This window comes from Kogia breviceps, chromosome 3 (genome assembly GCF_026419965.1).
Source record: "Kogia breviceps isolate mKogBre1 chromosome 3, mKogBre1 haplotype 1, whole genome shotgun sequence".
Classification (NCBI taxonomy): Eukaryota; Metazoa; Chordata; class Mammalia; order Artiodactyla; family Physeteridae; genus Kogia; species Kogia breviceps.
This window is the reverse complement of record NC_081312.1, coordinates 133,818,791-133,841,943: the sequence shown is the minus strand read 5'-3', so window position 1 is coordinate 133,841,943 and position 23,153 is coordinate 133,818,791. Positions and strand designations below refer to the sequence as shown.

General features: G+C 39.3%; 1 protein-coding gene across 4 annotated transcripts in view; it reads left to right on the top strand.

Moving 5' to 3' along the window:
• Positions 1-2,818: 2,818 nt before the first annotated feature.
• PIAS1 (protein inhibitor of activated STAT 1) overlaps positions 2,819-23,153 on the top strand; it is a 121,678-nt gene continuing 101,343 nt past the window's right edge. For 2 of the 4 annotated variants that reach the window (XM_059058569.2, XM_067029604.1), the window contains exon 1: positions 4,596-4,639. In XM_059058569.2, the coding sequence (XP_058914552.1) occupies positions 4,607-4,639 (33 nt within the window). In that variant the 5' untranslated portion in view covers positions 4,596-4,606. Of the gene's footprint in view, positions 2,906-4,595; positions 4,640-23,153 lie in introns of those variants that run through there. The other 2 variants (XM_059058570.2, XM_059058567.2) reach the window with 2 other exon arrangements.

Genomic DNA, 23,153 nt, shown 5'->3' with positions numbered 1-23,153 from the left:
ACATCAAATATGTGGAGTCTTTCCACATCAATTGTCCAACACCATCTGGATATCTAACAATTTAATTTTGACACTAACTCCAGAAGTAAGATCAGACCCCACAGGTTTAGTGCTCAGTCCCACAAGACTGCACCTACTTCAGCTACCAGTCACCAGTTCCATAGGTTTCTGACTGACCACATTTGAGGATTCTTGCAATTCCCTCTTCAGTTTTGATAATTCACTGAAATGACTCACAGAACTCAGGAAAACACTTTACTTACATTTACCAGTTTATTATAAATAAAACAACTCAGAAACAGCCAAATGGAAGAGGTGCATAGGGTAAGGTACGGGGTGGGGGGTGGAGGGGATGCAAAGCTTCCACACCTTCTTCAGGTACCCCACCTTGCCTACCGATATGCCTCCCAGTACTTCCGTTTATTTACTGACCTCTCTTTAATCACATTTGGTTTTCTATTGACCAGCTCCTATCCTAAAACTACGCAAGAGCCCCACCCTGAGTCACCTCATTAAAATAAATTCAGGTGTGGTGGAAAGGGGCTTGTTATGATTAACAAAAGACAATCCTATCACTCAAGAAATAAGGGTTTTAGGAACTCTGTGCCAGGAACCAGGGACAAGGTCAAATAATATCTGTTATATACCACAGTCCCTAGAAGGCAAAAGTGTCTGGAGCCACAAAAGTCAGTGCGGTCCTGTCAGTTGAGTAGCCTTCCTAGCTGTTCATTTGTGAAATTATGGCAGCCTGGAGTAGGGTGATGGTAGTAGAAACACAGTGAAATGGACAGGCTTGGGATATGTTTTAGAGGTAGAGTCAGCTGGATTGATAGATGGATTGGATATGAGAGGTTAATGAAACAGCGAAACCAAGGATGATTGCTACATTTTTGGCTTGAACAACTGGGTGGATGATAGTGCCATCCACTGAGAATACTGGGAAAGAAGGGTTGGAGGTAAAATCAAGGCCTTTTGCTATGGATCTGAGATGTCCATGAGTCATGAAGTAGAGATATTAAGTAGCCAGTTGGATTTGTGAATCTGGGTATTGGTGGAGAGGTCTGGGCTGGACAGAAATCTGAGAGTCATCAGTCTGTAGACTTAGCGTCAAGGAGATCACCCAGGGAGAGTAAAGTAGAGAAGAGTATAAGGGCTGAGCCCTGGAACACTGCAACATTTAAAGATTGAGCCAAAGAGGAAAAATTAGCAAAGGATTCTGAAAATGAGGCTCAGTGAGAAAATCAGGAGAATAAGATATTGAGGGAAGTTCAGGGGAAAAAGTGTTTCAAAAGAAAGGAAGCTGTCAGCTGTTTGCAATTCTGCTGAGAGGTCAATTTAGATACGAATAGAGAATTGGCAGTTGGCTTTGGAAACCTGGGGATCATTAGTAATCTTGATAAGTGATCTTGATGAGGGAAGTCAAAGCTGGATCAGAATAGGCTGAGGAGTGAATGTGAAGTGAGGAAGTGGGAACCAGCACTGTAGAGAGCTCTTGAAAAACCTTTCCGAGAATTTATGCAGTGAAGAGAGCCGAGAAATTGGGCAGTTCTGGAGGCGAATTTGGAGTCAAGGTTTGTTTTAGATGGGAGGAACTTCAGTATGTTTATATGCAGATAGAAATAATCTAATGGGGGCGGGGAGAGAATGTAATGATGTTGGAGGGTAATTGTAGGAGTAAAATCCTTAGGAACGTGGGAGGGAGAAAAAAAAACAGGTCCCTGGTGGAGGGACAGGCCTTCATAGGCATAGGGAAACTTCATTCATAGTAACCCCAATGTTATTATGCCTATAAGAGTAGTTTTGGTGGTGAGAAGACAAGGAGTTCGTATCTGATATCTTTTCCATCAGGTGTGAGACAAAGTTGAACAGCAAAAAGTGGTTTGGGGGGAGGCTTTTAGTAGAGAGGGGAGGGTGTGAAATAATTCTTTCATCACGAATACTTAAATGTCAATTTCGTGGAGCAAGCCCTTCCAGGATTAAGTACATCTCCTCCCAACCCCCTTTTCTCTCACTGGACCGTTTGCTCGTTTTTGATACTCATCACCATTTGTAATTGTATCTTTATTGGTTCAGTTGTCTGTTTCCCACTTTAGAGAACTACAGGGAGGCAGGAACTTTGTTGTATTTAATTTCCCAATGTATATATAGCCCTTAGAAACAGGGCCGGTACATAGTCACTAAATAATTATTTGTTAAAATAAGTTAATGAATAAACGTCTTCAGAATTTTGTCTTAGAGGCAACCTCTTTTAAGTGCTAGCTTGGGCAAGTCACTTTTCCTCTCTGAGCTTTTATGTCTGAATACATTACCACGGGAATTGTAATCTCTTCCCTGCCTACCTCACCGCATCGTCACGAGGAGGATCTGAGCAAATAAACCTGGAAATGCTTCATCAAGTGATCCTTAAATGTAACGTATTGTTGTTTGCGACCCACGTGTAGCCTCGCAGGTAGCAGGTGCTGAAAAGGACTTGCTGATTGGGGGAGAGAGGTATTATTTTTTTCTGTGACTGTAAGCATCGAAGCTTTGCAGAAGGGTTCCGCAGGCCGCGGAGGGGCGGGGCTCAGGCCAGAAGCCCTCCCGCTCCGGCCTTTCCCCGGAGGCGCCAGCCGGGCAAGGAGGAGGGGCGGGGAGCCTGGGGGGGGAGTAACTGTCAAACCTCCTCTCTTGGCGCCATTATTTAAATGGTACGTGCCCGTCTCGCAGCTGTACGTGCCCGGGGCGGGGCTGCGAGCCCCCGGAGCGGGGCGGAGGCCGGGGGCGGGCCGGGGAGGTGGAGGGGAGAGAGGGGACGGGCCGGGGCGGGGCCAGGCTGGCTAGAGGGGCGGGTCTAGCGGCGGTCCCCGGCGATGTTCACTGCGCTTGCGCTGACAGACGCAAGATGGCGGACAGTGCGGAACTAAAGGTAAAGCGCAGCTCGAATTCACTTCTAATATTCGGCCACGGAGACTGTGCCGCTGGTGCCAAGGGGGATGCGTCCGACCCTGGGGGGCCGCTCGGGCCTGACTCCAACCGGGCCTGGAGTTGTAGAGAGGAGCGGCGCGCCGGGCCCCAGCCGAGGGGGCCCGGCAGCGGCGGGCCGCGGGCCCCGGGTGCCTCGGGGGCGCTGACGGGTCGTCCCCAGCGTGTTATTGTTGTGGGCGCCTCTGGCGGGGGTGGCGGGGGAAGAGATCGGGAGTCGGGAGGTGGGGGCTGCGGCTGTCCCCGGGGCTCGGCTTCCTCACCTTCCAGGCAGCCTCCCCGCCCCCCGTGGGGAGCGGGGGCAGGGGCAGGGTGTTCATGTTGGGGGCATTGGGAAAGCTCCCCGCCGCCGCTTCCTCTTCCTCCTTTGCAGTCCCGGGCTCCTGTCAGGCGCTCTCCTCAGACCCCCGGGAACTTGGCTCCTGCCGCCCCGCCCCTCCGGGGCTCCCTGCCGCCCCCGCCCCGGACTCGGTTCTCCCCGGCTGCCCGCCTGTCAGGAGGCGCCCGGGGTGCCCCGTTTGTGGGCAGCGCGATCCTGGGGCGATGGGGTGGGGATGTGGGGGAGAAGCTCCAGTAAAGTTTAGTGAACCCCAGGCTGGCTTTGGGGCTCGACTGGGGGGTGACGGGGGAGTCTGCCTGGGCGGGACGGTACTCTTTCTCTCTGATTCCGGGCAACCGGGGGGAGAAACCCCTTCGAAGGGTGTGTATTTGGAAGCAGTGGTAGGTGGTGGGAAGCAGCTACTCTCCCTTCTTTTTCGTCTCTTCCTTTTGGCTGGTGTGGAGGGTGAGAGGAGCCTTCGGGGGTCTCTGCACACACCATGATGGCGATGCTATAGCTGATGGAGGTGAATGGTTAGTGTTTATATCCCCCCGTTGCCTTTTGTTTGTAGGGACATCTTGCTGGCCATGTTGATTTGAACGAAATTCTCCCCTCATCGTACTTCAACCCCCGATAAATAGAACGTTCCTTCCTCTCAACTGTACCAATTACTCTCGCCTCGCGAAATTGGATGAAAGGGTGCCCCCTTTTCCCCGCTTTTTCTCCCAACCCAATCTTTACCTGATGATGGCTTCTTTACCGAAGCAGATATGCCACTACACAAGCAGTTGGGGGAGGGGGGGTGGAACCCTTATGATTGGATTGTGACAAATGGGGCTCCGCTTGAATAATTTTGGTTCAGTAGCAAGCAGTTTTTAACTAACGCGTATTATTTCGAGGCTGTGAACGCGATATTCCCTTCTCTGTGGCTTCCTGTGTGTGAACCGAGTAGTTGGTTATATCTTGACCCAGAGAACTGACATCTCTGTCAGAGTGGAGATTGGGATATACAGTTGTAAATCTTTGGGGAGAGTTGTCTGTTTATAATTAATGAAAATTATTTAAAGAATTATCTCGGTTATAATGAAACGACAACTCCTGGAACAAGCAAACGCCAGGTTTGTTTCTGGAGAGTTTTTCAGTGGAAACCTTCGCTGAGAGATCGTTTTTCCCAATAATTTTTCAATGTTAACATTCCAAAATTTGTATATTTAGGCGCTGCCTTTGAGTGTCATTCTTTTTTAATTTACTTCTAATTGCAAATTAAGGGAGAGCAGATTTAGAATGGATGGTTTCGTTTTTTCCAGTTTCAAACTATTGACTGAAATGAAAAAGCCCCAGGAATTTGAATATTTGGAGGTAATTAACTCTTGAAATAAAATGTGCAACTTTAAGATACATGTTTTCTGTAGTTTTAAAATGTAGTCACTATGTTGCTGTGATCTTTGCCTTCTAATATTTATTTTGCTAGGAATCCTTTTGAATGATAGCTAATCAGTTCTGTTTTACGTGGACTACAGAGTAAAGCTGAAAAGCTTGTGCTGGCTATGTTGTCACTCTTGATGCTGTCCAAAGAAACTGGTATGGAAAGCACATGCTGGGAGATTTCCTCCTTTGTTCTTTCTCATTTTAAGAAAGTGCCTTTGGGGATAGATCAGATCCCTGGTGTGAGTCTTGTTAGGTAAAGTTTCTCTTCACAAAAATGAGCCTGCATCAGATGAACGCTAAACACTTGGGGGGAAACATTATTTTTCTAAAATTGGTCTTCTGTTTTGCTCTCTCCAAAATCTACTTGAGTTTTTCCAAAGGAGTTTTTTTCTAATATTATGTTGTGTTGTACAGTTTATTTCTCCAGATTATAATAACTGCTCTTGACATACTGATCTGTCATTGTGTGTGCCCAGTACTTTGAGAAGCTGTGATAAATTGCTTAGTTAGTAATAGCTGTGTTAAACATGTTTATATTTGATTGTGGTTACATTTTCTCTTTTTTTTTTGAAGGGGAGGAGATGATCTTAGGAACGCCTACCATAGTTATTTAAGAATGTGTATATGTAATTTTCTGTGCAGTAAGCTTTGGAAGATACTCCTTTTGAAATTATATTTTCTGAGTGGTATTTTGTTTGTTTTTTGTGGTTTTTGGAGGTAAGTAGCACTTATTCCTAATAAGGAATGAAAGGTCAGAGTAAGAATTAAGAAAAACTCAGATTTTTCAAAGTTTTAGGTGAAAACAAAAGTATTCCAATGGATTTCCAACTATGAGGCTTTGAGTAAATAGTGACTTTTGTTATCTTAATTTACAACCCACATTTCATTTTGCTGTGGATTGTATTCATATTTTTTTTTTCCTCACGACCCATTTTAGTGAGTCCTTTTAAATGTATAGCAGATCTGCAAGATCAGATGGGAAAAATGGATAGATCTGTACCCCCTGTAGGAATTGTGCAAGCTGCAACACTTAAAGATATTGCCAATAAAAATTAATTTGTGAGTCATACATATCAAAAAGTTCTTTGTACTAATTTGTTTATGAAAGGTTTAATTTTTCATTAGGGGGGAATACCCATAAATGACATTTGTAAGAATATAGAGAGTGAGCATTTTATTGTCTTTAGGAACTCAGAAGCAGGAGGGTGTGATGGCCAGATGATTTTGGAAGTTAATCTGACAGCTTCATGTAGCTCCTCTTAAAGTACTTTAAAAAAAAAAATTACAAACTTTTTTGCATTAAAAGTCAAATTGCGTTATATTGCCGTTTTTAACTCACCGGAGGAACAGTGGGAAGGAAGTTCATTATCATTTTAGTGGAGTAAATAGTGGAATTCAAGGGGAAGAGAAATCATACTTTAAAAACCATACCTTTAAAAGTAGTATCTGTATAGCGTGTCAGTAAATTCTGTTGTCATATTCTGCCTCTCTGTTTTCAAGAACTAGCCACTTAATTTTGATCTTTGTGGTGTAATTTGTCTGCTTTTATTTCAGATAGAAGCAAGTAAATCTGACAATTTATTCATGGATTTGAATTGAATCTCCATAACTTGCTTTTCTCAAGTGCCACATTTAGATGGTTTTTGTTTTAAGTCACCATTTTTATGAACAATATTTAAAAATTTGTAAAACACTTTAATATTTAAGTATTTCATGTAATTGTTTTGAAATATCTCCTTTTCCTCCTCCGTTTTCTCCTGGATGATTGTATTGTCTTTCTCTTCAAAGAGTCTCTTGTAATCCCTGTTGATTGCAGTAGTGCTTAGTGGTGAGTCCATAGCTGATTAACCTTGGGTTTCTCCTGGTGAACTCCATCAACATGCTGCTCCAGGGTTCTTGCTGAGGCTTTTGAGTTCAGTGTAATTTGCACCCTTTCTTGCTTGTAACTAGGGATAAGAAAAGAAAATGTCTTAGAGTTGTAGTAGGGACGAGAATAATTATCTAAATTTCTGGAAAACTGCAGTGTTTATGATGAGACATAGCCTTTAAAAACAAACAAAACCCCTGGTTTATTACTTCATAGAATTGATTGTAGTGTGTTCTGAAGTATTCTGCTCAGGCATTAAGGACCTTGTTTTTTTTTGTTTTTTTTTATGTTTGAATAATATCTTACATGGTACTTTGCAGTTCATAATGTATCACATTATCTCATTTGATTTTTCCATCAGTTCTTTAAGGTAGGAAAGGTAGGTAATATCTCCCTTTTACCAATAAAGTAAGCCCAGAAAAGGTAAGTGACTAGCCCAAGGTCATACAAATAAAAGTGGCAGGGACGTGAGCCTAGGTCTTGTGATTTCAAAATCCTGTACTGTAGGCTGCATTAAAGGTGCCATGTCAGTCCTGGAGCCCTCTAGGGTGCCTCGCTCACAAAGAATTCTAGTTATGTTGTTGCTAATACTTTCCCTCTTGCTCTATGCCAGGGTATTTTTGGATACTCCTTGGGCTTTTTGCAAGGAAGATTTTTGAGTTTGTTAGTTGGAATCATAGACATTAATTCCTGCAAATACCATTTTACTTGAGAAAGTTTCAGCGAATACTGAAAAGTAAGCACAAAAATTAACAGCACCTGTAATCCCGGCACTTAGAAATATCATGGTTAACATCTGGGTATCCATTTAGACTTTCTCTCTGTGAGTAAATGCTTATGTATATATATCACAAAAGAGAGATTGTACTACTCTTTATTTGTAATCTGCTATTTTCATGGCTATCTTTCCAGGTTAGTAAATATAGGTCTATATGATCATTTGAAAGATAACATTGTATTTTATTCAGCTAGTCCCCTATCATTGGACAATCAGATTACTTCCACTTTTTTTTCTTTTTTGCTATTTTAAACAATGTCTTGACAAACAGTCTGATAGAAAAGTTTGCAATTTAAAAAATTATTTATTATTTATTTATTTTTGGCTGTGTTGGGTCTTCGTTGCTGCAAGTGGGCTTTCTCTAGTTGCAGTGAGCAGGGGCTACTCTTCATTGCAGTGCACGGCCTTTTCATTGCGGTGGCTTCTCTTGTTGCGGAGCATGGGCTCTGGGCTCACGGGGTTCTGTAGTTGTGGCTCGCGGCCTCTATAGCGCAGGCTCAGTAGTTGCAGCGCACGGGCTTAGTTGCTCTGCGGCGTGTGGGATCTTCCCAGACCAGGGCTCGAACCTGAGTCCCCTGCATTGGCAGGCGGATTCTTAACCACTGTGCCACCACGGAAGCCCCTGCAAATGTTGTATTCTAACTAAATATATTTATTCTACAGACCTTTTTTTTTTGTGCTTCAGGGAACAGTGCAAATAGGATTTTGATTAGATGAAGTGTTGTGAGTGAAAAGTCATTTTTGATTTGTTCATTGTTTATACCTTTATTATTTCTGTTCCTGTAAATCTGTCAGTAAACATTATATAAATGCTCTGAATCAGAACATTTGATAAAGTATGAAATAGATTTTGAAAATAGAAATAGATTATGAGAATTTTTGCTTTAACCATATTTTTAATCTCAAGGCAAAGTGTTGGCATAGTATAAGATTGGTAGGTGACATTGTTTTGGAGAGGCTGTTAGAGAAAGGAGGTTACATAGACAATGAAAACATTTTTTTATCTTAAGAACCTTTATGGGTTAAATCAGTTAATAAATGCATGTGTGAATTGAATTAAGAATATTATTTGTGCAACATCTGAAAAAGTACTGCACTGTAGAAGGAACAGCTGATGAGATTAAGGGTATGAAATTGATCATACTCTAAATTTGATATGTTAAATTTGGTCCTCACCTAATAGCATTTATATAACAAATTGTATCATTAGGATTTTTCAGAAATAGGTGATAGAGATATTTAAAAATACTTAGTTCTTTACTGTCAATTTCAGAAATAGTACTAATTGTTACGCATTTTTTTTTTGCTATTCTTACTGCAAAATGTTTGAGTGCTACTTCCTCTTCCATGTTAAAAATTGTGGAACTCCCAATTGCTTTTGAATCCCTCTACTCTTGGTTTCGTGGTAGCACGTGAATAAAAACTCCCTCAGTCCCTACTCCCCTCAGAATTTTCTGGTAAACCTTCATTCTTAGCCATGAACTTCTAAAATTCATCAAAATGAAGAAATCACCTTTTTTCCTTTTCTACTTCACATTAGATCAAGCAAACAAAACAAACTTAAACCCTTTGAACATTAACTAGTAACTGAAATATCGATAACTTTCACAGGACTGTTAATATATGTTCCTATTTTTAAAAGCTTCATCTCTTTCTTACCTTTCCTGCTATTCTTCTCTGCTTTCAATTTCCCCCCTTTGGTTGCCAGGTCAGTTTTCCCCAAACACTCCTTTCATCCTGTCACTCCTCTGGCTTTCCATTGAAAACAGGATAAAGTCTTAGCTCAGTTTGGTATTCAAGATTTTCTATAGTCTGACTCCAGTACATTTCGTGTGTCTGTTTTGTCTCCTCCACTGTATAGCAAAAGTTTTAAACTTAAAGCCAGAGCTGTTAGTTTGCTTTTTTGTTGTTGACTAGTGTTCTGCTTTGTACACCACTCCATTTTCCCTCATCCCACAGTAGGTGCCTAAGATATATTCGTGAAATGAATTACATTCAGGATTTGTTTCTGTTAGTGAGGGGGCAGATGCACATGTTTATATGACAAGTCTAAATTGTGAATGTTCTGTGATAGGGTCATATCTTCGTACTTTTTTTCGTGGCTGCTGCTTAGATGAACTTGAATAACATTAAATCCAGATAATTTATGAAAGACTGTTTTAGGCTTACCTTTTACATTTCTCATTGTAATGTTATAGCAATAAGTAGAATAAAATTTTAAAGGCCTTCATTTTCACCCCACCCACTCCTTACCCCTTGCAACCTTTTTGGTACCTATTCTATTTTTTGAGGAGAGAGCATAAGTTTTATTGAGGTATAATTCGCATACCATGCATTTCATCCATTTAAGTGCACAGTTAAATGGTATTTTAATATATTCACAAAGTTGTGTAACCATCACCGCAACCAGTTTCAGAATATTTTTCTTACCCCCCCCCCCCCCCCCCCCCGCCAAAGAAATCTTGCATCCTTCAGCTATCACCCCATTGCCACAACCCACCCCACCCTCAGGCAACCAATATCTACTTTTTGTCCCTATAGATTTGCCTGTATTGAACATTTCGTATAAATGGAATCCTATAATATGTAGTCTTTTGTGTCTGACCTATTCATTTTTCTTTGGACATTTAATTATGTTTGTCTGTATAACATTTGTAATTTATGTGTGTATGTCTAGATTCAGAACAAATTAGGGACATACATGGAACTCAGTAAGTAAATATTTATTAAATGAATGTACATGTATTACTATACATAATCATACTATATACAGTATCCTTTGACTTTTTTCACTTAATGATATACTATATTGAAGCTCTTTCCATGACATGTCCAAAAACGAGATGGTCTCTCTCTTTTTTACAGTGTAAATATTTCATATGTATGTTTGTAGAGGTTTACACCTCTTGAATTTATCAATGTATATGTCTAAAAGTTCTTAACTTGTTTTGATGGTTTCCTATATTGTTTTTTTTTAAATAGTTGCCACATTTAATGTAACTCCTATAATATTAATATTGGAGTTTCACTTAAAAATAGGAATGAAAACTGTAACAGGTAAGGGTTGTTTGGCTTGAGGAGAAATGAATGTAGGCTCTTTATGGGGTGCTGGCAGTACACAGCCAAAGCAATTCATTTTGTATTTGGGCTTCTGAATGTGAGCAAGCCTGTTTTTAGCTTCATGGCATAGTGCTTAAAATAGAATTTAAACATGCTATCTTGTGCATTATGGTGAATTTTAAGACTTTTTCTTGTAGCCATGTAGGTCTAATCTTAAGATCTGAAAGATTTCAGGGTAAATATTTTTCTCATATATTAAAATCATCAATCTGGTCTATGGGCTTCTGTGAGTTACCCAAGAAAGAGAACATAGAGGCACCTTGGTCGGAGTCTAGCTTATAGTAGGTATTTGGTAATTGTTTGTTATTTATTCAGGAGGTATCATATTCTGTCGTTCATTATATGTTTGAGTTCCGACTGTATGTGAAATACCAGATTATCAGTTGGTTTGAGCATATCACCATAAAAATGTGTGTATTTATTTAAACACTCTTGTTATAGTGGGATATGTACTAAAAATATTTGTTTCTTAATCATCCAAGTAATGCATCACCTATTACAGTGGTTCTCAAAGTGTGTTTCCCAGACTTCTGGTAGTTCTCCAGACTCTTTCTGGGGATCCTGCAGGTCAAAACTATTTTCTCAATAGAAGTAAGACATTATTTGCTATATTGACATTTGCAAAATCAGTGGTGGGTAAAATTACATGAATTAAGGCAGTAACACTAAACTGTATTAGTTTACGACATCATGCACTTGGAATTAAGATGATGAAGCAATAAAGCTTATTAATTTCATTATGTCTCAATTCTTGAATACGTTTTAAAATATATTTTGTGTGATGAAAAGTCCTGTAAACCACTTTTACTGAACAACAAATCTGATGATGGTTAATTCAAGAAAAAGAACTTGTGCAGTTGTTCGAGTTGGCATGCTGAACTAGCTACTTTTTTAATGGGATACCATTTTTATTTGAAAGAATGGCTGACAAAGTATGGTTATAAAGACTTGGGTTTTCGGCAGACATTTTCTCAAAACTAAACCAAGTGAGCCTGTCACACACAGCAAGACAAACTGGCAGTATTTGTTGCTAATGATAAAATTTCAGCTTTCAAGTGAAAATAATATTTTGGAAGACGTGTGTTTGCCACTTTGAGCTTGACAATTTCCCAATACTTGACTTTTTTTTTTTTTTTGGATAAGATCAGTGGTGGTTGTTTTTTTTTTAAATTTTATTTATTTTTTGGCAGTGTTGGGTCTTCGTTGCTGCACACAGGCTTTCTTTAGTTGCAGTGAGCAGGGGCTACTCTTCGTTGCGGTGCACAGGCTTTTCTCATTGCAGTGGATTCTCTTGTTGTGGAGCACGAGCTCTACGTGCAGGCTTCAGTAGTTGTGGCGCACGGGCTCTAGAGTGCAGGCTCAGTAGTTGTGGCACATGGGCTTAGTTGCTCCGCGGCATGTGGGATCTTCCTGGACCAAGGATTGAACCCGTGTCCCCTGCACTGGCAGGCGGATTCCTAACCACTGCATCACCAGGGAAGTCTCCAGGGTGGTGTTAATGAATGTTATATATTGAAGTTGTAAAGTGAAAGGGTCAACATTTGGAAGAACTGCATAACTCACTGAACCAATACTTTCTAAATAATCAATGCATGGTATTGCAAAATGGTAAAAAGATCCACTGCAAATGTAAGACAGACCAATGGACTTGAGTATATCAGAGTAGGAAATGTTCATTGATATGGTTTCAGATTCCATATTGGAACAGCCTTTAAGAAACTGCAACTTGTTGAGTTTTGGTAGAGGACCAAAGAATATCCACAGTTATCTGAGAAAGCTATTGCCACTACATGTCTGCATGAGGCTGAATTTTCTTCATGTGCTTCAATCAAAACAACCTAATGCAGATTGAATGTGAAAGTGGATATGAAAATGAGGCTGTCTTTTTTCAACCAGACATTAAAGAGATGTGCAAATTGTAAAATAATGACTTTTTATAATTTTTTTTGTCTTGGAATAGTCTTTTAAATTTAATATTTTGATATATGTTAAGTAATTTATTATTTTTTAAATGACAAATCTTTATTTGTTTTTTTTTTTTTTTTTTTTTTTTTTTTTTTTTGCGGTACGCGGGCCTCTCACTGTTGTGGCCTCTCCAGTTGCGGAGCACAGGCTCCGGACGCGCAGGCTCCGCGGCCACGGCTCACGGGCCCAGCCGCTCCGCGGCACGTGGGATCTTCCCTGACCGGGGCACGAACCCGCATCCCCTGCATCGGCAGGCGGACTCTCAACCACTGCGCCACCAGGAAAGCCCTAAATGACAAATCTTTAAAAATTTTGTTTTCTTTAAAAGTTTTAAATTATAGTAATATATACATAGCTTAAAATTTACCATCTTATCCATTTTTATTTTATTTTAAAAAATTAATTTATTTTTGGCTGCGTTGGGTCCTTGTTGCTGCACGGGCTTTCTCTGGTTGCAGCGATCAGGGGGGCTACTCTTTGTTGTGGTGTTCAGGCTTCTCACTGCGGTGGCTTCTCTTGTTGCGGAGCACGGGCTCTAGGCATGCGAGCTTCAGTAGTTGTGTCATGCAGGCTCAGTAGTTCTGGCTTGCAGGCTCTAGAGTGCAGGCTCAGTAGTTGTGGTGCATGGGCTTAGTTGCTCCACGACATGTGGGATCTTCCCAGACCAGGGCTCAAACCCATTTCCCCTGCATTGGCAGACAGATTCTTAACCACTGTGCCACCAGGGAAGTCCCTGTGTTTAGTTTTAGAGTATTAGGGTGACCATATATAATATATCAACCAAAGTGGGACACTTTTAAGAGTGGAAGGGGGGGATGCTTTTAATAATGTAGCTAGAACAACAGATGTAAAATGGAAAACTTGAAGATCTTGTAATTTTTTAAAAAATACTTTTTTTGTGAAGTGCTGAGAAATGAGATGACAGTGATTAAAAAATGATAATAATAAAGAAGAGTTTTGTGGCCAAGTAAATTTGCAAAATATTGGATGCAAAGTTAACATACTTCTGCTGGACTTCAGACCTTTAATGTGTGAATGTTATTTGAGAAGGGAGGGCATGATGCGGAATTATATAGACTCTTGAATTTCCTGGACCCTTTTTTTTTTTTTTGGTCCTTATTTGAATTTGTTACAATATTGCTTCTGGTTGTTTGTTTTGGTTTTTTTGTCCCCAAGGCATGTGGGATCTTAGCTCCCTGACCAGAGATCAAACCCTCACCCTGTGCATTGGAAGGCAAAGTCTTAACCACAGGACCACTAGGGAAGTCCCTCCTGGACCAGTTTTGCCCCAGCACCCTATTACTCTGAATATCTAATAACCGTTATGAACGTAGTTTGGAAGATGGTGACTTGGAGTATCCTATCGTTTAAATTGGAGCTTTTTAATGTGGCCCAATCATATTGCTTCTCAGTTATAAGTTTTATTTGGGATTTTGTTTTGTCATATCTGGGTAGCTAATTTTATTACAATGAGTAAAATTCGAAATTAAAAAAAATGTAACCTCATAAAATAGTCATTATATGCAGATGACATACTATATATAGAAAACCCTGAAAACTCCACACAAAAACTACTAGAACTGAAATATGAATTCAGCAAAGTAGCAGGATACAAGATTAACATACAGAAATCAGTTGCATTTCTTTAACAATGAAATATCAGAAAGGGAATGTAAAAAACAATACCTTTTTAAAAATTGTATTTACTTTTTAATATTTATTTGATTGGAGTGTAGTTGATTAACAATGTTGTGTTTCAGGTGTACAGCAAAGTGATTCAGATATATAGATACATGAATCTATTCTTTTTCAAATTGTTTTCCCATTTAGGTTATTACAGAATATTGAGCAGAGTTCCCTGTGCTATACAGTAGGTCCCTGTTCGTTATCTATTTTAAATACAGCAATGTGTACATGTCAGTCCCAAACTGCCTGTCTATCCCTCCCCCTCCAACCCTCCCACTGGTGACCGTAAGTTTGTTCTCTAAGTCTATGAGTCTGTTTCTGTTTTGTAAATAAGTTCATTTGTATCTTTTTTAAAGATTCCCCATATAACTGATATCATACATGTCTTTCTCTCTTTGACTTACTTAGTATGATAATCTCCAGGTCCATCTATGTTGCTGCAAATGGCATTATTTCATCCTTTTTAATGGCCGAGTAGTATTCCACTGTATACATGTACCACATTTTCTTTATCCATTCATCTGTCAATGGACATTTAGGTTGCTTCCACATCTTGGCTATTGTAAATAGTGCTGCAATGAACATTAGGGTTCATGTATCCTTTTGAACCACGTTTTTCTCTGGCTATATGCCCAGGGAGTGGGATTGCTGGATCATATGGTAGCTCTATTTTTAGTTTCCTAAGCAACCTCCATGCTGTTCTCCATAGTGGCTGTACCAATTTACATTCCCACCTATAGTGTAGGAGGGTTCCCTTTTCTCTACAGTCTTGCCAGTATTTATTGTTTGTAGACTTTTTGATGATATGGTCATTCTGACTTGTGTGAGGCGATATCTCACTGTAGTTTTGATTTGCATCTCTAATACTAAGCAATGTTGAGCATCTTTTCCCGTGCCTCTTGGTCATCTGTATGTCTTCTTTGGAGAAATGTCTATTCAAGTTTTCTGCCCATTTTTTGAATGGGTTGTTTAAAAAAAAAAAAACCTTTTAAAATCACACCAAAAAAAAAAAAAGATACTTAGGAAAACACCTGACCAAGGAGGTGAAGGACTTATATGATGAGAACTAGAGAACATTAATAAAGGAAATTGAGGATGAGTCAAAGAAATGGAAAGATATCCCATGCTCTTGGACTGGAAGAATATTCTTAAGATGACCATACTACCCAAAGCAATACACCAATTTAATGTGATCCCTATCAAATTACCAGTGGTATTTTTCGTAAAGGTAGAACAAATAATCCTAAAATATATAGGGAATCATAAAAGACCCAGAATTGCAAAAGCAATCCTGAGGAAAAAGAATAAAGCAGGAGGCATAGTCATCCGAGACTTCAGACAATACTGCAAAGCTACAGTAATCAAAACAGTGTGGTATTAGCACAAAAACAGACATATGGATAAATGGAACAGAATAGCGAGCCCAGAAATAAACCCACACATTTACGGTCAATTAATCTTCAACAAAGGAGGCAAGAGTATAAAATGGGAAAAAGACAGTCTCTTCAGCAAGTGATTCTGGGAAAGTTGGACAACTGCATGTAAATCAGTGAAGTTAGAACACACCCTCACACCATGCACAAAAATAAAATGGCTTAAAGACTTGACTATAACACAAAACGCTATACACATGAAAAGCTGCTCAACATCACTAATTTTTAGAGAAATGCAAATCAAAACTGCAATGAGGTATCACCTCACACCAGTCAGAATGGGCATCATCAGAAAATCTACAAACAACAAATGCTGGAGAGGGTGTGGAGAAAAGGGAACCCTCTTGCACTGTTGGTGGGAATGTAGACTGATATGGCCACTATGGAGAACAGTATGGAGGTTCCTTAAAAAACTAAAAATAGAATTACCATATGACCCAGCAATCCCACTACTGGGCATATACCCAGAGAAAACCATAATTCAAAAAGACACATGCACCCCAATGTTCATTGCAGCACTATTTACAATAGCCAGGTCATGGAAGCACCCTAAATGCCCATGAACAGACGGATGGATAAAGATGATGTGGTACATATATACAATGGAATATTACTCAGCCATAAAAAGGAATGAAAGGAACAAAACTGGGTCATTTGTAGAGATGTGGATGGATCTAGAGGCTGTCATATGGAGTGAAGTAAGTCAAAAAGAGAAAAACAAATATTGTATATCAGTGCATATATGTGGAACCTAGAAAAATGATACAGATGAACTAGTTTGCAGGGCAGAAATAGAGACATAGATGTAGAGAACAAATGTATGGACACCAAGGGGGGAAAGTGGTGGTGGTGGTGGTGGTGTAATATGTATAAAATAGATAACTAATAAGAACCTGCTTTATGAAAAAATAGGTAAAATAGAATTCCAAAAAAAAAAAGGCAAAATGCTATAAAACTCCTAGAAGAGATCATAGAAGAGATCATAGGCAAAAAATTCTGTGACATAAATTGTACCAGTGTTTCCTTAGGTCAGTCTCCCAAGGCAATAGAAATAAAAACAAAAATAAACAAATGGGACCTAATCAAACTTAAAGCTTTTGTACAGCGAAGGAAACCATAAACAAACGAAAAGACAACCTATGGAATGGGAAAAAATATTTGCAAATGATATGACCAACAAGGGTTTAATTTCCAAAATATACAAACAGCTCATACAACTCAACAACAACAACCCAATCAAAAAATGGGCAGAAGGGCTTCCCTGGTGGCGCAGTGGTTGAGAGTCCACCTGCGATGCAGGGGATACGGGTTCGTGCCCCGGTCCGGGAAGATCCCACATGCGGCGGAGCGGCTGGGCCTGTGAGCCATGGCCACTGAGCCTGCGCGTCTGGAGCCTGTGCTCCGCAATGGGAGAGACCACAGCAGTGAGAGGCCTGCGTACCACACACACACACACACAAATGGGCAGAAGACTTAAATAGACATTTCTCAAAAGAAGACATACAGATGGCCAATAGGCACCTGAAAACGATGCTCAACATTGCTAATTATTAGAGAAATGCAAATCAGAACTACAGTGAGTTACCACCTATTACTGGTCAGAATGGCCATCATTAAAAAGTCTGCAAATAACAAATGCTGGAGAGGGTGTGGAGAAAAGGCAGCCCTCCTACACTGTTGGGGGGAATGTAAGTTGGTGCTGCCACTATGGAGAACAGTATGGAGGTTCCTCCCAAAACCAAAAATAGAATTGCCATATGATCCAGCAATCCCATTCCTGGGTGTATTTCTGGACAAAACTATAATTCAAAAAGATACATGCACCCCTGTGTTCATAATAGCCAAGACATGGAAACAACCTAAATGTCCACAAACAGATGAATGGATAAAGATGTGGTACATACATACAATGGAATATTACTCTGCCATAAAAAAAGATGAAATAATGCTATTTGTAGCAACATGGATGGACCTAGAGATTATCATACTAAGTGAACTAAGTCAAAAAGAGAAAGATATAGTATATGATGTCACTTATATGTGGAATCTAAAATGTGACACAAATGAACCTATCTACAAAGCAGAAACAGACTCAGACATAGAGAACAGACTTGTGGTTGCCAGCGGGGAAGGAGAGGTGGGAGAGGGATGGACTAGGAGTTTGGGATTAGATGCAAACTATTACATATAGAATGGATGGACAACAAGGTCCTACTGTGTAGCACAGGAAACTATATTCAATATCCTGTAATAAACCATAATGGAAAATAATTTTTTAAAATAAAATTAAAAACAGAACATTTGTGGGAATTCCCTGGAGGTCCAGTGGTTAGGACTCAGTGCTTTCACTGCAAGGGCCTGGGTTCAATCCCTGGTTGGGGAACTAAGATCCTGCAAGCCTTGTAGTGTGGCCAAAAAAAAAAATTGTATATATCTTTTTCTAAGCTTGTTTTCTGAAAGCTATAAATCAAGACTAGCATATGATAACCTTAATTGTTTTTTTTTTTGTGCACCCTGGATAGTGTTTATTGAATAATTACCTTAAGATTGGAGAATCTTGGGGAAAAATAATCATCTGAATTTGTAACCTTAAACTTTGTTATATGGAGGGGAATTTCTTATCATGTACCACTGGGCTCTATAGTCTTGATCCTGTTATATCCCAAGTTTTAAGGATGACCTGTATGAATATTTAAGAAGCAAAACTCTCAGATTTTGTAGGTGTCAGAAAACTGGGAAGAATGTTAGATGACAAAATCAAGAGGAATTAATTCATCATCATTATCATCTCCTGTGCACTTAACTAGATGTCATCTACTGTACTTAGCATAGGTGATATGGAGAAAAGTGTCCTTGAAAGGCTCAAAGTCTAGGGGAGGACATAGACTAGAAAATCAGCTGTTTACTACACTGTGTGATAAATGCTTCAGTAGAGAGTGCAGGGTGCAATTATTCAACAGGGTTTTGAAAGGCTGGAATAATGAACTTGGAAAAAACGAAGTTTAACAGCATTGTATATAAAGTTCTATTTTTAAATTTAAAAAATTGTATTAGAGGATGAGGAGGTTTAACCTAATAGCATTTCATGTGAAAACAATTGAATAAAGGTTTTAGTTAACCTCAAGCTTAATGTGAGCGACAATATGATGTGGACGTGACTCCCTGTCCCTGCTAAAAGAAAAGCATAATGTACAACATCCTTCCACTTGCCTAAATAAAACAGGCCAGTCAGTCTAAAATGCCTTATTAGGTTGCACTGGTAGAAATAGTTCTGTTCATAATAAGATAAGTAGTACTAAGAGTAGTCAAACTATTATCTGGATTATTCATTCACTCTGAGTATGATGGCCAGGGTGGGAAGGGGTCTATACCAACAGGATGAAATTTTAGAACCATTGGGTAGAAGTTTAAGGAAAATTTCAATTCATAGAGCTTTTCAGTAATGTAGGCTGTTTTAAGATTAGATTGTGAACTCATGTAAGTGTTTCAGCAGAGGCTGGGAGACCATCAATTAAGGAGATTACAGTAGAACTTCATATATTAGATGGAGAGTTGGACAAGATGATTGCTAAAGTTCTATTTTAAACTAACAACATTGTAAGTCAAGTATACTTCAAGAAAAATAAATTTAAAAAATAAAGTCCTATTTTATGTTATGATCCCATGATTCTACAGTTTTTAAAAACATCATTTCAGAGCTTCCCTGGTGGTGCAGTGGTTGGGAATCTCCCTGCCAATGCAGGGGACACGGGTTCGATCCCTGGTCTGGGAGGATCCCACATGCCGTGGAAAAACTAAGCCTGTGTGCCACAACTACTGAGCCCACACGCCTAGGGCCTGTGCTGCACAATGAGAGGCCGTCACGCATGGTGAGAGGCCCGCGCACCGCAATGAAGAGTAGCCCCTGCTCTCCGCAACTAGAGAAAATAAAAAACCGTGTTCAGCGATGAAGACCCAATGCAGGCAAAAATAAAAAATTAAACAAACAAAAACTAAAAAAAGAAAAACATCATTTCATGGACTTCCTTGGTGGTCTGTTGGTTAAGACTCCGTGCTTCCACTGCAGAGGGTCCGGGTTTGATCCCTGGTCAGGGGAGTTCCGTATGGCGTGCAGTGCGGCAAAAAAAACCAAAAATACAAAAACACAACATTTCAAATTCCCTAATAATGTCTGTAATTGTCAGTACTCTGCAGCATTGTGTGGACTTTGGCATCTGACTTTTGAGTCTGAGCTCCACTATTTACTAGCTCTAACTTTGATTGAATAGGTTACACTTGTTACTCTGAAATAGTTCTCTTGATACTTTTTCCCTCTAAGGCTTTTACTTGGGACCCAGATTGAAAGCTGTGATTGAAAGATTTTGTATAGTTACAGAATGCATTTTTTCTCACTTTTTGTTTTGTTAATATTTATCTATTCTTCCTTTTACTCTTCTTAACTTTCTCTCAGATAAAGTATAATGTATCTTTCATTGCATCTTGTCTGAAACTTAAATTAGATGATATCTCCAGTTGTAAATGTAGCATTTTGTTTGGTTTTGGTTGGAGGAGTTTGTGTAAAACTATTCATTCTTTTATAATTTGATAGACTTAAAATTCTTAAAGCTTTATTTTATTTTTTAATAAATTTATTTATATATTTAAAATTTTTGGCTGTGTCGGGTCTTCATTGCTGCGTGCAGGCTTTGTGTAGTTGCAGTGAGCGGGGGCTACACTGCGTTGTGGTGCGTGGGCTTCTCGTTGCGGTGGCTTCTCTTGTTGAGGAGCACGGGCTCTAGGTGCGTGGGCTTCAGTAGTTGTGGCTCGCGGGCTCTAGAGTGCAGGCTTGGTAGTTGTGGTACACGGACTTAGTTGCTCCGCGGCATGTGGGATCTTCCTGGACCAGGGCTTGAACCCATGTGCCCTGCGCTGGCAGGCGGATTCTTAACCGCTGTGCCAGCAGGGAAGTCCGTAAAGCTTTATTATTTTTAAATTTTAGATTTTATTTGAAAAGTGAACGATTGTTCTCATGATCATGTATAGCACTGCTTTTTTTTTTTTTTTTTTTTTTTTGGCGGTACGCGGGCCTCTCGCTGTTGTGGTCTCTCCCGTTGCGGAGCACAGGCTCCGGACGCGCAGACTCAGCGGCCATGGCTCACGGGCCCAGCCGCTCCGCAGCATGTGGGATCTTCCCGGACTGGGGCACGAACCCGTGTCCCCTGCATCGGCAGGTGGACTCTCAACCACTGCGCCACCAGGGAAGCCCAGCACTGCTTGTTAAAAGACACCTTATCTAGATTATTGAACGTTCTTGCAGATTTTCTTTGCAGTATTTCTTGGTCCTGTCTCCTCTATTTCTACTGTCACAGTTTTTTCTTACATGTAGTTAAATAATTTTTGCTTGTTGCCATCTCTTTTAACTAGAAGTCTTATTTCTTAGTCTTGTGTCATCCATCCTATAGGTGGCTACTTGAATAACCTTAAACTATTTTTATCACATGTTTACTGCCCCCAATAAGCATTTATTCTGCTGCTTTTCACTCTGTAGAGTCTAATTTCTCTCACTGTGATTTAGTGCCCCCATCCCAGTGTAACACATACTCTGTCCTGGCTAAGATTTGTGATAAGACACTTGTATTGGTTAGTGGTTATAAATTTGAGCTCTGGAGTCAGGTCAGGTTTGAGCCCTGTCTCCATCACTTATTTACTGTTTAGCATCAGTTCTCTTATCCATACAATGGGAATAATATTGGTCTGTCTCTTGGGTCCATGTGAGGGTTAAGTAAGATACTCATGCTGCTATAATTAATATGTAATTGGCATATTATAAACATTTAATACATATTAGGTTTATCATTATTTTTACTGTATCAACTCATGTATGACATTTATGTTTTTGATTGAGAACATTGCTCATTGAGAGATTTCACTGACCATACAGATTGTTTGTATTTCCTTAACCTGTGGAAGAGTAGAAAGAAGAGAAAGATTTCACTTAATAGTTATAGCATTATAGAATTTTGAAATTGAGGAATCTTTGAGAAGCTCTAGTCAATCTGTCATTTTTTAAAGAGAGAAAATAGACCCTGAAAGATTGTGATTCAGTAAATTAGTGGCCGAGTTAGTATTAGAATCCAAATTCTATATATACTAGTACCATATTATGTTGTATTTGTACCTAACACATTTGAGAATTGAATTAATATGATTATGAGTCTCTGTCTCTGAAGAATAGCTTATGTCTATGTGTTCATCATTCCTATATTCCCTTTCTACAACTCATTTATGGCTCATTCATGGATCCAAAAAGCATTTATTGAACATCTGTGTGCAGAGCAGCTTTTACTTAAAGTTATATTCGTCCTACCTCTGCATAAGAAGTTTGGCAATGTGTTAGAATTTTAAACTCTTAATTTTTAAATTAAGCTAAACTTTTTTTATTATAAAAAATATTTAATCCAAATTTTAAACTGTTTTGATTTGGGTTATTTTTATTATTCGAGTTATCATCTAGAATGAGCTTTTGAAGGACATATCCATGGGTTTCATGAAATGTGGTAGTACATAAATGGGGATAATATTTAAATTATCTATCAAAAATCAAAGCCATGGTATGCCATTTCAACAGAGTGTTAGGTTTATACTTTGCTTGAAGGAGAATGGAATCTTCACGTTTTATCATTATGTGGGAGCTAAATGCAACCCATGTGATGGAAGATACCGGAAGCGGAGAAAGATAATCAGCTAGAGGAGTAGGCACTACAGGTCATTTTTCAGTCATCTTATATTGAGAAATAAATAAAAGATGAGAAATCAGGTGGAACAAGATTATGGAGAAGTATGTAACCAGCCTGACTTGCTGCTTTAGTAGAAACTGTCTAACTAGGTTTTCTGGTTGAACTGGACATTGTTGACAAATTGCTAATCTAACAGCTGTTTATTAACTATTTCAAGTGGAGAGGATTAGAAACGATCCTAAAGTCAGTTCCATTGAATGAAGAATCTGACTTTGAAAATAATGAATAAAATATTTTTGTAGTACTGTACAGTCTTTATGCAGTTAGAGTATTTTTGATGATTGCTTTTGTGGATAGAAAGTAAAAGTATAAATGAAATACTATGACATTGTTAAATGCCTATTTTGACTGTCTTTAGAATTCATTTTGGTTTATAGTTGTTTACAAATTGATACCAGATAAAGATTCATAATATAGAGTCTGCTTTATGATTCATCCTCTAAAATACAGCAGTGGGATGTGAACGAGAGTAATTAGGTGGTTCAACAGGAAGAACCTAATTCTTATTCACAAGTTAGGTATGACCTTTAATAACGTAGGGTCATAGCTAATGAGACAGTAATATTGGCACTTTAAATTTAATCTCAAAAAGCGCTCTGTCTACAATACTTGTTAATATTGCTTGACTATTATCTTGTATTTCTTTTTCTCAGAATATGGTCCCTGCCTCTGTAGTTGGAATGGTGTTCTTATACAGGCACACACACATAACTCTGTGTGTGTGTGTGTGTGTGTGTGTAAAATGTTACATATCTGAGAAGGAGATTAAGTTGAAATGTGTTCTTATAGAATGGTGAGGACCTTGCCCTCCTCCCTCCCC